We start from the raw sequence: 13755 nt of genomic DNA, 5'->3' as shown, positions 1-13755 counted from the left end.
TCATGGAACTTCTCAGTGGAGCACGTTATCGTGCAGCGTATTAATTATCACGCATCGCATGGACAGTTTGGTGACACTCAGGAAGAACAACAACAACAACAACAACAACAACAAGAGAGCCAGCCATATGTCTCTGTGTTTACACAAGTTTAATGATTTTCATATAGAAATTATACTTCTTTAGTTGCACATCATTGATATGTGGGGGACAGAAAGATGATCTATTTCATCTTCATCTTCATCTTCACGGCGTGAGGTTGAACCTCCGTTCGTACCACGTGGAGCAGAAGCTCTGTCGTGGTTGGTTCTCCTCACCTCCAATGAGCACTTTAAGTGGACGTCTCGGCGACAACGGCGTGTTTTTCATGTGCATTGAAACACCGCCATCTAGTGGACATGGACTCAAAACGCAGGATACGCTTTAACGTTCTGCAATATTTATTTCACACAGTTGTCCCGAAGCGCACACACACACACACACACACACACACACACACACACACACACACACACTCACACACTCACACACTCACACACTCACACACTCTCACACACACACACACACACACACACACACACACTCACACACTCACACACTCTCACACTCTCACACTCTCACACACACACACTCACACACTCACACACTCACACACTCACACACTCTCTCACACACACACACACACACACACACACACACTCACACACTCACACACACACACACACACACACACACACGCACACACACACGCACACACTCACACACACGCACACACGCGCACACACACGCACACACTCACACTCACGCACACACTCACACACACACACGCACACACACACGCACACACTCACACACACGCACACACTCACACACACACACACGCATACGCACACACGCATACGCACACACACACTCACACACTCACTCACACACTCACTCACACACTCACACTCACGCACACACTCACACACACACACGCACACACACACGCACACACTCACACACACGCACACACTCACACACACACACACGCATACGCACACACACACACACACACCCACACACTCACACACTCACACACTCACACACACGACTCGTCCTGGAGGTCGAGGTCGTGTTATTGATCAGCGTCACTTCTTCAAGATGCAAACAAAAAGATTTTACAATCGGTAGAAATACAAGATTCACATTTAGGCCGAGTCCTGTTGTTAATTCACCCTCAGGGTTTTATTAGAGGTCCCACACGTTGGTAGTGAATGTTTTATTAGAACAAAGTGACACTTCCATAAAGGATTGTTACGGCCTCAACGTGACGATCGATCACAGGCGACTTTCATACCAATAACTCATTATGGATCAGCGTTGGGCGGTCGAGTCGTGGTCGTGCTCCGGCTCGAGCTTCTAATACTAAACCCGCCTCACATGAGCGATGCCCAATAACGTCAAATGAATACATGGAGGACACGGAGAGGCTCGTGTTGATGATTACGGGATGGAGTGTTATGTCCACCAGGGGGAGTGTGTAATACGCTGCAGGAGACCGTTCTGCTTCCTGGTATTAGGAGTTTTAATTGCTTATTGCGCCACCTTCATTCATTTCAATGCTCCCTTTTTATTCCTTGAAGCTTGTGAACGTGATCGTCCACGATCTCTCAAATCCGATCACCTTGGACTGTAACAGCATGGCTCCTCTCCACGGGCTGGTCCTCTATTCACGGGTCACGAGGTTCACGCCACAAAGCAGAAGAACGTGTCTGCAGGAGCTTCCTGTTGCGACAGCCAATCAGAAGCTTGTATTGTCTCTTTCTAAAGGGACTGAACTCAAATGTCCACAGAGCGAAGTGGAACAACAATGAAAAGGCCGGAGCAACAAAGTGGCACAAAGGTCACGCGTTGACCTTCAGTGCTCCCCGATCGCTCCGGTCCGACGGGCGAGGCTCCGCCCCCTCGTCCTCGACTTCCACGGGCTTCAGTCGTCTGGAACGGCTTCGTCCATCCACTCCATGTACGCCCGACTGCCGTCCTCCACCGGGAAGCTGAGCACCTCTGGGTTGGAGTAGGGGTGGACAGACCTTTGAGGAAAGGACCAAACACAAACAACGTCAGATTTCTTCTTCTTCTACTTCTTCTACTTCTTCTTCTTCTTCTTCTTCTTCTTCTACTTCTTCTTCTTCTTCTTCTTCTTCACAATAAAAGTAGAAAATGACGTCTTTCAACATACAATAGACACCAGAGAGACAAGTGTACGTGTGGTCGACGGGCTCAAGTGGCGTCATGCCGTGACGGCGACGTGACGGCGGCGTGACGGCGGCGTGACGGCGACGTGACGGCGACGTGACGGCGACGTGACGGCGACGTGACGGCGACGTGACGGCGACGTGACGGCGTTCGGTCTTCGTGCTCACGCCGGATGTCGAAGTTGGCGGATCTGAATTCATAAATGGGCGCTCTCTCTGGAGCGAAGCCTCGCAGCTCATTAATCTACCGGTTTGGTCTCAGAGTTTTGTGAAAGGTGTTATTATTATTATTATTATTATTATTATTAATAATATTTAGTCAAATTGAAATATCTTCTAGTTCAATTTAAAAGGAAGAATTCTTCAATATGTTCCAGTTTGAGAAGTATGAACAATAACAGACGGCGAGTGGGAAGCTGCGACCGTTTCATCTTCCTGCTAATTACAAATAACATAAATCTAGATGCAGGTTATGGGATGTCGTTGGTTATTCCAAGTAGAGGACGTGTGAGCGGTGTGCAGTGTGTCCTCTGCATGTGTTTATGTTTATGATTAACACTTCAAGAAGAAGTGGATGTTTCTCACTGTATTTACATTTTCACGTTGAAGCATCTGAATCCTATGTAACATAAAATAATATGAACATCAACTAAAGAATGAATAACTGTTTGCACTGGCATTTGGGTAACATGCTTTTTATTCATTTATTTTCATTATTATTGTTTTCATTGTGCATTTTACTGCGCCTCCTTTTATTGTGTATTCTATTGTATTGAACGTTGTCATGTTTTGGCCACTTGGCGTTAAGTTATGTTCTTTTAGACTTTGACTTTGTGACCTTTGTCTGTGACCTTTACTTCCTTATTCTATTGTAAGTACACGACAAGGTTGAGAATAACCTCATTAATACAGTAGCACGCACACCTGAAGCCCGCAGTGTGAACATGACCTCTCACCTCACGTACTCCACGAGCTGCTGGATCCTGGAGGTCTTGGTCTTCACCAGCTGCAACAACAGAGACGTCTCATCTTACACATTCCTGTTGAGTGCATGTTCATCACACAACGTTCTCAGTCAGCTCACCATCAGAACCTCACTGGCATCCTGGACTTCTCCTTTCCAGTAGTACCTACGGAACCAGAAGCCCCCAGAGGTTAGACCTGCACCACGAGGACCCGATGGACTGTGACGCGCTCTAGGATGAAAAGTACCGGCGCCATTAAGTCAAATGTCTTCTGTGAACACGACATCGGACCCTTCATCACGGCCGCTGTGAGTGACGCTGTCACACGGCACCGGAGAGGCTTTAACGGTGCCGTGTGCACAACCGCCCCCTGGCGCTTTTAAACGCTTTCTTCTGGAGGGTTGTGAAGGACAGACTAAGAGCCCCCATTGACACATTGAAGGAAATGTCACAGTAACTGTGGGAAGTGAGGCGGGTCCTCTCCACCCGGAGTTCTGACGCTCTTGTTAATTTGGTGGTTCATGCATTAACAGGAAAAGCTCTCATGCACGAAACCAAACGGCTCCGAAGGCCGGCTGCCACTCAGGGAAACTGAGGAAAGCATTGAGATGCAGTGCATTCACCTTGTGGTTTCCTTGGTAACCAGCGCTGTGTGTGTGTGTGTGTGTGTGTGTGGAAGGGACCGAGCTGGCCTTTTGTGTTGGCGCCCCAGCCGGAGACAAAGTTGTGTGAAGGTGGAGGTCAAATATGATTTACATGGTGGAGGTCCTGGAGAGGATGTTGATGCTGGCAGCCAGCCGCCGCTCCATGATCGCCCTGAAGAAACAACAAGAGGGGGGGGGGGGGGGGGGGGGGGGGGGGGGGGGGGCCGAGGAACGAAATGAAGGCTTCCAAGCCAACAGCTGTTTACTGCATTAAACTTGGCTCTTTTTTACCGTGTTGCTTTTCCAAGCCGACCGCAGGAGAGGACTGAAATTCAGAAAGATAATGTGAAACTGCTGCTCGGCTGATATGATAGTTTAAGCCCCACTCGGCCGTGCCCTCCTCTGAAGGAGGTGATTTACATATCTGGCTAGCTTCCGTCCTGACGCGCGGTCAATAGAGCTCATTCACATGCAGCTAGACGCCAACAGGAAGGGGAGAGAGTGCAGCCGCCTCTCTCGTGTGTTTGATCTGTGCGTGAACTGAAGAGTTAAAACAACTTGTGGGAGGTTCACAGATTAAACAAGACAACAAGAGAGAACGTGTTGTGACCTTTGGGGTCAACGTGACATGAAGACGGAGCCTCTACTGTACCTGCCGATGTCCTTGGCTGCCTGTTCGTTGGGACTGTTGATGAGCAGGACTGAGTGGTGGCCCGGTACGAAGCTCCCTGTGAGGGCCGAGTGGAGCCGGACCCCGATGGACCGGAGCCCGGGGTACATGGACACGGACAGGACCAAGACCTGTAGGGGGTCCGGGTGCAACAAAGGGACATCTCAATGTTCCAGTATGCATTCTATTTATTAACACTGCAACTTTTTTATTTATTTTTTCTAAAAAAGACTTATTTATTAATTGTTTTAAAAGCTTGTTTTCTTTTGCATTATGTGTTGATGCTTTTAATGGTTTCACGTGCAGCACTTTGAATTACCTCAGAGCACGCTCGTGCTCGTGCTCGTGCACGTGCACGCCGTCTTGGGCTGATGTTTTGCATCTGGCACAAAATATTTGGACATTTATCTCTTTTTCAATACATTTTGTTGGATGAGACGCATTTATAACTCAATTTAATTATCCGCTGGCCTCTGGAGGATTGCCATGTTTGGATTGGACTCAGTATTTATATATTCATCCTCTTATTATTTGGCGCTGTCAGTCACAGATAAACGAGTCCCGGCCTTTTTAATCCGCCCTACTTCTCTGCAGCGTCCCAGACGGCCGTCCATCCGCGGGTTGATTACATATATTATTAATAACACTTCCTGTGCATCACAGAGGACTTTTGCTTTCCCGACAAAGTTTTGACAGATGAGAGATGATGTACAAAGTGACCCGAGATGATGATCCCCATCACGGCGGCTCTTCTTACCACAGCCGAGCCGAGCAGCAGCGGCCGGAGCGCGGAGGGACACGCCGCGTCTCTGAGGCCGCGCGGGGACCGCCGCTCCATCACCTGTCAGAGCGCAGAGCACCCGGCTGAGGAAGAGGAAGAGGAAGCCTTCCTCCCGAGGATGATGATGGTGTTCCGTCACCAGAGGGAGAGGAAGTCATCACCTTTTCCGTTTCCTTTCCTAGAGGAAGTGCATTGTGTTGACAGGTACTTCTGGTCGGGCGGTCAAAGCCGGAGATAAGTCTCCTCGCGCCGGTCCATTGGCTGATGGACACGTCCCGACGCGCCGGGGACCAATGGAATGGCCGGTTCCCGTCCCGGTGCCCCGCCCCCCGGGGGCCCGGCTCATAATCGGCTTTGGTTGGTGCCTTTTCTCCTTCTTTTTGAGTTGTTGTCACATGATCGCTGGAGGCTCAGGGCTGCAGGTCAGAAGAGCCTCAGGTCCTCCAGCACGGCCTTCTGTTATTAATGTCTACAACGTTACACCTGTGTGTGTGTGTGTGTGTGAGTGTGTGTGTACACACCGTACAGTTTAATGGAGGCCGACGTTTTGATTTGGCCATTTTCCTTCCTCCACACACAGCAGAGCCTCAACAATATGAGGGACACATGGAAGTAAAACATGCCAACATCTCCTCCAGTGGTTTACTGCAACATTATGTTATTATTATCATTATTGTTTGGAACAGGACAAATCAACACAACCCTTATTATTGATGTGAAAAGAACCACGTTACACATTCATGGGCCCCACGAAGCCCTGAACCATGACGCGCTGTAGGAAACCTTCAATGGGGAGAACTGTTCGAAAGGAAGGAGCTGAACTAGACAGGTGTGTGTTTGTGTTTTCACAATAAAAGCGCTGTGTAACGAGAACACGTGAAGATAAACAGCACAGAATGTCACGGTGTCGCCATAGGAACAGGACCCCCCCCCCCCCCCCCCCCCCCCCCAAAAAAGCAACTTTATTCCTCACTCGATGAATTATTCACACTGAAGAATCACAAACGACTCAAACACGTGATCTCAGTGATCAAACCAGGACGAACCCACAAAGGGGAACGACACAAACAGGGTTAAATACAGGGGGAAGGTGCAGGAGGAAACCATCAGGGACATGCCAGACAACCACCGGGACAGGAAGTGCAGGGAAACAGAGGACACGAGAGACGGGGACTTCAAAATAAAACAGGAAACAAGACACAAGTGCAGAACCTCACACAGAAACCAACGTGCAGAGCCAAAGGGAAAAGGCTCTGTCCACACACGCACACACGCACACACACACACACACACACACATACACACACACACATTGGTGGAGAAGACAAAAGGTACATCAGTAATATTTAGTTGGAATATCATCAGCGGGGTCGTTGAAGCTGTCTTGGTCCAGGACGTCCACATGGGGGCGCTGTGGGTCCATCTCTCTCCTCACATCCTCCTCCCAGACATTCAATGTGTTCACTTAGCACGTGCACAACTCTCATCCACTCAAATGAAATGCAGACGCTCCGACAGAGCGGGTTGCGTGACTCTTCCTGTGGCTTTTCTTCGGTGACCTCTCCCCCTGCCACTGGAAACACCGCGCGCATCACAGAGCGAACAGCAGGGGGCGCCACGGGGCGCCGCGGCTTCAGAACAAACCAATTTATTTCCCGAGTTCACAGCAGCTTCATTTGAGAGCCCCTCAGAGAGCTCCAATAGAGCTCCAATAGAGCCCCTCAGAGAGCTCCAATAGAGCTCCAATAGAGCCCCTCAGAGAGCTACAACAGAGCTCCAATAGAGCCCCTCAGAGAGCTCCAATAGAGCTCCAATAGAGCCCCTCAGAGAGCTACAACAGAGCTCCAATAGAGCCCCTCAGAGAGCTCCAATAGAGCTCCAATAGAGCCCCTCAGAGAGCTCCAATAGAGCTCCAATAGAGCCCCTCAGAGAGCTCCAATAGAGCTCCAATAGAGCCCCTCAGAGAGCTCCAATAGAGCTCCAATAGAGCCCCTCAGAGAGCTCCAATAGAGCTCCAATAGAGCTCCAATAGAGCCCCTCAGAGAGCTCCAATAGAGCTCCAATAGAGCCCCTCAGAGAGCTCCAATAGAGCTCCAATAGAGCTCCAATAGAGCCCCTCAGAGAGCTCCAACAGAGCTCCAATAGAGCCCCTCAGAGAGCTACAATAGAGCTCCAATAGAGCCCCTCAGAGAGCTACAACAGAGCTCCAATAGAGCCCCTCAGAGAGCTACAACAGAGCTCCAATAGAGCCCCTCAGAGAGCTCCAACAGAGCCCCAATAGAGCTCCAATAGAGCCCCTCAGAGAGCTCCAACAGAGCCCCAATAGAGCTCCAATAGAGCCCCTCAGAAAGAGAGAGATGAAATAAAGGCGTTTGATCCAGTGCTTCTGGGGCATCACTCCGAGGGGCCCCCCCCCCACCCCCCCAGGAGCGCCAGGGCCTGTTTGTCCCTTCAGAGGTCTAATGTGAAAAATAGGATAGGTTTCATTTGCTGACTGTTGGTGTATATATATATATATATATATATATATATATATAATGAGGTCTACGTGCAGCTGGCCGGCCTCGGCTGATCCACATTAGACTGCGGTTGTCTCTCGGTGGGATCGATGGAAGTTGTCTGGCTGTGAAATAAAAACAGAATTCTAGCTGTGAGAATTAGAGGGATGGATGGAGCGAGGTGAGTGTGTGTGAACAGAGCATTACGGGTACACCCACTGCAGTTGGCAGTGCCATCACTGCACCGAATGGGTGGAGGACGTCGGGGCAGAACCCGGCCAACACTACCGGGGCGCACAGAGTCCAATGAGTCCTAATGAAGGCACTTTCCAGGCTGTGATTACCTCGAGAGGAAGAGCCCGGTGCTCCCAAAGAGGTTAATTAAAAAAAGTCGTAAGGGCCGAGCGGGGAAGTGTCTCCGTCACCGCCGTGAACCCCGGCGACCCCTCCATCCTCCGGGAGAGACGGAGCCATCCATCACGGCTGATTCCGGGTCTGGATCCCAGAGCACAGACTTACATTTGTAGCAGCAGCGAGGAAACACAAGAAAACGACAGCGCCGAGGCGTCCACCAGCGAGGCCTCCCAGGTAGTGAGACCTCTCCCCTCTCGGGGAGCAGACCGACAGCGCGTCCCGTGGGCTCCCCTCCACCTCCCCTCCACCTCCTTCTGTTTCATGGCCCTCCGTGTCAAAACAACCGGAGCGCACGGGGCCGTTCATCATGAAAACTGGACCGACTGTCATGTTGTTTATTTCGTCTGTGCCTCCCGAGAAAAAGATTGCAGGAACAATCCGAGTATTTAGTTTTGTTTAGCAACATAAGCACACAGCTCATAGCCCCGATCCACGGCTCAGCGTTTAAGCTCGATGCTCGCCGCCGGGAGAGAGCGGAGTGCGTGGAACGCAGCGTGAAAGAATCAGCCGCCATCAATGGAAGAAATCCCTCCAGCGAGCCCTGCTGAGGGGAGAGATTTGTCATCCCTATTTCCCTGTTTGTGGGAGGTGAGGACAAAGGTAGAGAGACACAGGACAGGCTGGGAGAGAGAGAGAGAGAGAGAGATGGGTGGGGGCGTAAGATGGAAGGCAAAGGGAGAGGAGTGGAGCGTTTTGGTTGATTGGGTTTGAGAGAGGACAGAGAGCCCCGGAGCAATCTCACGGGAAGGAGTTCAACGTTTTCATGAATCTATTCTGGTGGAGTTCACCTGCAGCGGCAGGAGGCTTAAATCACGTCACGCTTGATTGGTTGAGAGGGAGAAGCCGATGGAGCTGTGGGGTGGGGAGGGGGGGGGGGGCTTCCTCATTACCCTTCCTCGCCGTCTGCAGCACAACCACTGCTGCTCGCGCTGACGCAGGTAGAATGAGCTCATTCCTCCTCCATTCACAGGCTGAGTGCGCCAAAAATTCAGAGAAGGGAGAAGCATAATAAGTTCAGACTCCGAGTTAGAGTGCCTGCAGGCAATAAAGTGGAGGATGAGCAGTGGAGACTTGATGGAAGAAGAAGAAGAGGAAGAGGAGGAGTGTGTGTGTGTGTGTGCTGCTCTGCACCGTCTCTTCACCTGCATTTCACAAATCCTCTTTAAAGTATTTATCATGAATACTTTCCACAGGGACGCTCTGAATGACGAGCCTTACATCTGAAATAATGAGTGCACAAACACACACACACAAACACACACACACACACACACACACACACGTTGAGCGCGTATGAATTCACACACAAAGAGATTTCACATAATCAAACTATGAAGCGAGGAATCCGTCTGTTTGTCCGTCGCTCCAGAACCGCTCAGCTTCCCACTCGGAGGAGACGCCACGATGCTTCAACTGGGGAGACATGTTAACAGTAGAACTATGAATATGGTAAAGTAAAGCCCTCCATTCAATGTGAAGAGGCAAAGAGAGGCAGCCCAATAAACTCACATTTATGAACGTCTGTTCCATGATGCTGGATACTCTAACACACATTTCTCTGTCAGGTAAATGGAATGCAAAGTACAAAGGAGTATTGTTTAGGGTACAATGAGTGAATAACACAATTGAACCAGGGTTCATTTGAGCCACGGACCGATGACCCGGTGTCGTGTGAGCGGTTCTCGGGTCGCTTGCCGAACACCCGACCGGTTCCCAACGGGCAAAAAGTCACTTCTAAAAGTTCACTTCTGCAGAGGCAAGGTCGTTTGGACCAAACGGGGCCCTGGGAAAATAAACACATGCCTTGATGTGCTCCCCAATGCAGATCACACTCAGAGACAGGTGTATCGTCGGTGTGTGGGCGTGTGTGTGTGTGTGTGTGTGTGTGTGTGTGTGTGCGTGTCATCCTCAGACGCTCAGCCATCACAAAGTGGCGTTATGGAAATGCAGGAATCACCATGAAAAGGGCAGCCAGAGGCATCCTCAGGGCACTATTTTATATTCTGCAGATAATCAGCCAACCAACCACCTTCCTTTACCCTGATGAGTCATCCCTAAACCTGCAGCCACCTCACCTCTTCCTTCTTCATGTCAGCCACCTCACCTCTTCCTTCTTCATGTCAGCCACTTCACTTCATCTCTTCCTTCTTCATGTCAGCCACTTCACCTCACCTCTTCCTTCTTCATGTCAGCCACTTCACCTCACCTCTTCCTTCTTCATGTCAGCCACTTCACTTCATCTCTTCCTTCTTCATGTCAGCCACTTCACCTCACCTCTTCCTTCTTCATGTCAGCCACTTCACTTCACCTCTTCCTTCTTCATGTCAGCCACTTCACTTCATCTCTTCCTTCTTCATGTCAGCCACTTCACTTCACCTCTTCCTTCTTCATGTCAGCCACTTCACTTCACCTCTTCCTTCTTCATGTCAGCCACTTCACTTCATCTCTTCCTTCTTCATGTCAGCCACTTCACCTCACCTCTTCCTTCTTCATGTCAGCCACTTCACTTCATCTCTTCCTTCTTCATGTCAATGTGCTCACATGTAGTTTTAGATCCTGCTGCCCTGCGGTGACCCCGGTGTTCCTCCCACTTAACCTCCCCCACCCACCTGCTCACCTGCTCCCATTAGCCCGGTAGCATATGAATACTGGCCCGCCTCCGTTCACGCCCCATCAGACTGTCTGCTAAGCGTCTCCTGCCTACCTGTTGGACTCCTCCCCGCCTGGCCCCCTGCTGTGAAGTGTGCCTCACCTCCCCTGCCTCCCTGGTTCTAACCTGACTTTTTATCTAATTGGTCTCTATATTTTTGGGGTGAGCCTTCTCTCCCTCCTCTCCTCTCTGGTGAGAAAGCAGCAACTTCTTCATTAATTGTTTCCCACCTGGACCGTGTCCAGCTTATTATTCAGACCTTCACCGCCCGCCAGCTGATAACCTCCAACTGCTGCGAGCAATTAACAAGAGTTCACCTACTGTAGCGTCCAGAAGGAGGGATCCCTTTAGAGCCAGAGGAGAGACGGAGCTGGGAAGGTTACAGGATGAAGAGAATAGGAGAGAGAGAGAGAAGGGATGGACTCTTGTATATATTCATTCAAAGGGAAATCAATGCTAATGATTTGGTTGGTCCTTGCAATGTGCTGATAAGGAAATTATCTGTTTTAGGAGGAGGATGCATGTGCACGTTTGTGTGTGTGTGTGTGTGTGTGTGTGTGTGTGTAACCAGAAGCTGATAAGGATGTTTGCCATCAAGGATGGACAACCCACTCTTTGAGCCACAGCAAACACAGGTGTCCCGACCCATTAGGAAGTGGTGGAAGCTAAACACCTGGTCAATATCGGGGGTGTTGTATGGATTCAGGTCCGTGACGGCTCCGCTGCGGTTCAGATGATGAAGCCGATACAGATGAGGCAAACAGAACAGGCTCTTACTGAAGCGGGGCTTCCTCAAAAACTTGATCTCCCTGAAGCAGACGAATTGGGACTTTGGGTCACTGAGAGCAGACTGTAACCCGGGCCGTGAAGCAGCCGGACCAAAGATGGCAGAACGCTCCACACCGTCACACGTCTCAGCCAACACAGATTGATTTTATGGTTTAAAAAAAAAGAAAAGATTTGCTGATTATCTGTGACGTAACGTGGATGTCCCTCCAGTTCAACCTGCAGCACACATCTCTAGTCGCCATCCAACCGAAATGACATCGTCTTCACTTCACTGATGGACGAGTTGCTTGGCTTAACACTCTCTGTTGAAAAGGAATTACATGCTTGTGGCTGCTAGAAGAAGCCAAGCAGGCAAAGTCAGGTGTGTGGCTGGAGGTGGTGGTGATGGGGGTGGGTGGGGGGGGGGGGGAGGCTCCTCTCCAAAAGTGCTAATTAAAGTAGGAAGGTGTATGAAAATGCTACAAACGAGCTCTGCCTCCCTGGTGATATCAAGCATTTTGCAGGTTGCATGAGTAAACATATTCGCTCTGCCTATTTATTCTGCTCATATTTGTTGGCCTTCCGCGGTGCTGCAGCGAGCAGAGCTGGGCGGGTGGAGGTTTACAGCAGATAACAATAGAATCGGGAGCGGCGCAGATCAAACGGTTTTATTCCTGTTGTAACCGGGAGAAGGGGGCTCCTTGGGTGTCTCTTCTGGGACCACTGCTCCAGATTCTGATATCCAATTTCCCTTTGTATTCTCTCTCCTGGCCCTTTGAAATATTTAGTGAGAATCCCTGACGAACATGTACACACATATTAAGAGAGTGTGTGTGTGTGTGAGTGTGTGTGCACCTTCACATTCACACTCCCTCAAGGCATCAATCACACACTAAACATCTGGATGTGGACAGTCTCTCCCTCAGGACAGGAACACTTCAGATCTCCCCAATACAGCAGAGCTCGTCCGGAGGGATGGCTTCTCCGGCCCCGCCCCCGGCCCCGCCCCCGGCCCCGCCCCCGGCCCCGCCCCTTGCGTTATGGAGCGGCTCCACCGATGAATGTCCCTCAACAACGCTCCTTTAGTCCTCCATCGGTCTCCCCCTCCGGTGTAACCCTCCTCCCGGGGGTTGGACTGTGTCTGCCACTTCAATAGTTTGCTGTCTTCAGGTTGAAAGTAAGAACAACCTTCCAGTCAACTTGTTTCGAGGGTTGCTAAATGTACTGTGAGGAAAAGAAGACACACGCCATACGAGCTCTTTTGACACGGGGGAAAGAAAACCTCCTCTTCAGGCTGGATAGCGTTACGTACGTTCACAGACTGTATAATCAACCCTTATGTCACGTCGCTCCACACTTCACCCTCAGCAGAGCACAGCCTCCCAGCAGCTGCACCGCCTTGTTAGTGCACACGCGCCACACGAGGCCGGTGGCGTTCAGGACTCCGATGCTCGTCTTGTTATCCATACAGACGAGAGAGGGAGCAGACCGACAGATGGCCGTCCTCCAGGAATGTGAGGATCGCTCTCTGTGCCGCCAAATATGTCACCACACACAATGTGTTGGCAACCGATGTGTGTGTGTGTGTGTGTGTGTGTGTGTGTGTATAAAGATTTCATTACGGATTTCCAGAGGAGATTTAATCTGCGCTCCCGTTCCAGGAGTTATCTCCAGGTCTGAGAGGTATTAAAGAGTATCAATAATGCGGTTGTTTTTCAGATATGAATCTTTAAAAAACAGGAGGACGCCCCGCTGGCTACGGCACGCAGCACATCGCAGAGACAGCTCGCTCTTCCAGCTCTGGAGGACTTCCACATCCAATCTCGGAGCGATTGTCTTCTAACCGAAAGCATTTGCTCAGCTAATTGGTGATGTACTCGTAAATGGTAATTTACTTCAGAGCAACAAGATGTATATGAATACAAATGAGACTCCGGTTGGATAATGAAACTAATCTGTGGAGGTAAACATTACGACGCTGCTCGGTGATTGTGTTCTAATGAGAGCCGAACCGCGCATTGATGGACTTTTATCATTTCATTTGGAGAAAAAAGAGAAGAGGATGAGAGCACTCAACATCCTGCACGAAATCCGGCCTATCAGTCCTTTTGAAGACTGATAGTCATAAAT

General features: G+C 50.2%; 1 protein-coding gene across 1 annotated transcript; it reads right to left on the bottom strand.

Moving 5' to 3' along the window:
• Positions 1-1967: 1967 nt before the first annotated feature.
• zgc:63972 (protein CutA homolog) lies at positions 1968-13092 on the bottom strand. Its single transcript, XM_034547200.1, has 8 exons — positions 12971-13092; positions 11531-11666; positions 5272-5355; positions 4497-4645; positions 3957-4016; positions 3320-3365; positions 3192-3241; positions 1968-2070 (listed from the first exon to the last, which is right to left on the bottom strand). Exons 1-8 carry the CDS (start codon positions 13090-13092, stop codon positions 1968-1970), a joined length of 750 nt encoding a protein of 249 aa, XP_034403091.1.
• Positions 13093-13755: the final 663 nt, after the last annotated feature.

This window comes from Cyclopterus lumpus, chromosome 12 (assembly GCF_009769545.1).
Source record: "Cyclopterus lumpus isolate fCycLum1 chromosome 12, fCycLum1.pri, whole genome shotgun sequence".
Lineage (NCBI taxonomy): Eukaryota > Metazoa > Chordata > Actinopteri > Perciformes > Cyclopteridae > Cyclopterus > Cyclopterus lumpus.
Note: the sequence above shows the minus strand (reverse complement) of the source record. Positions and strands in the feature narration are given on the sequence as shown.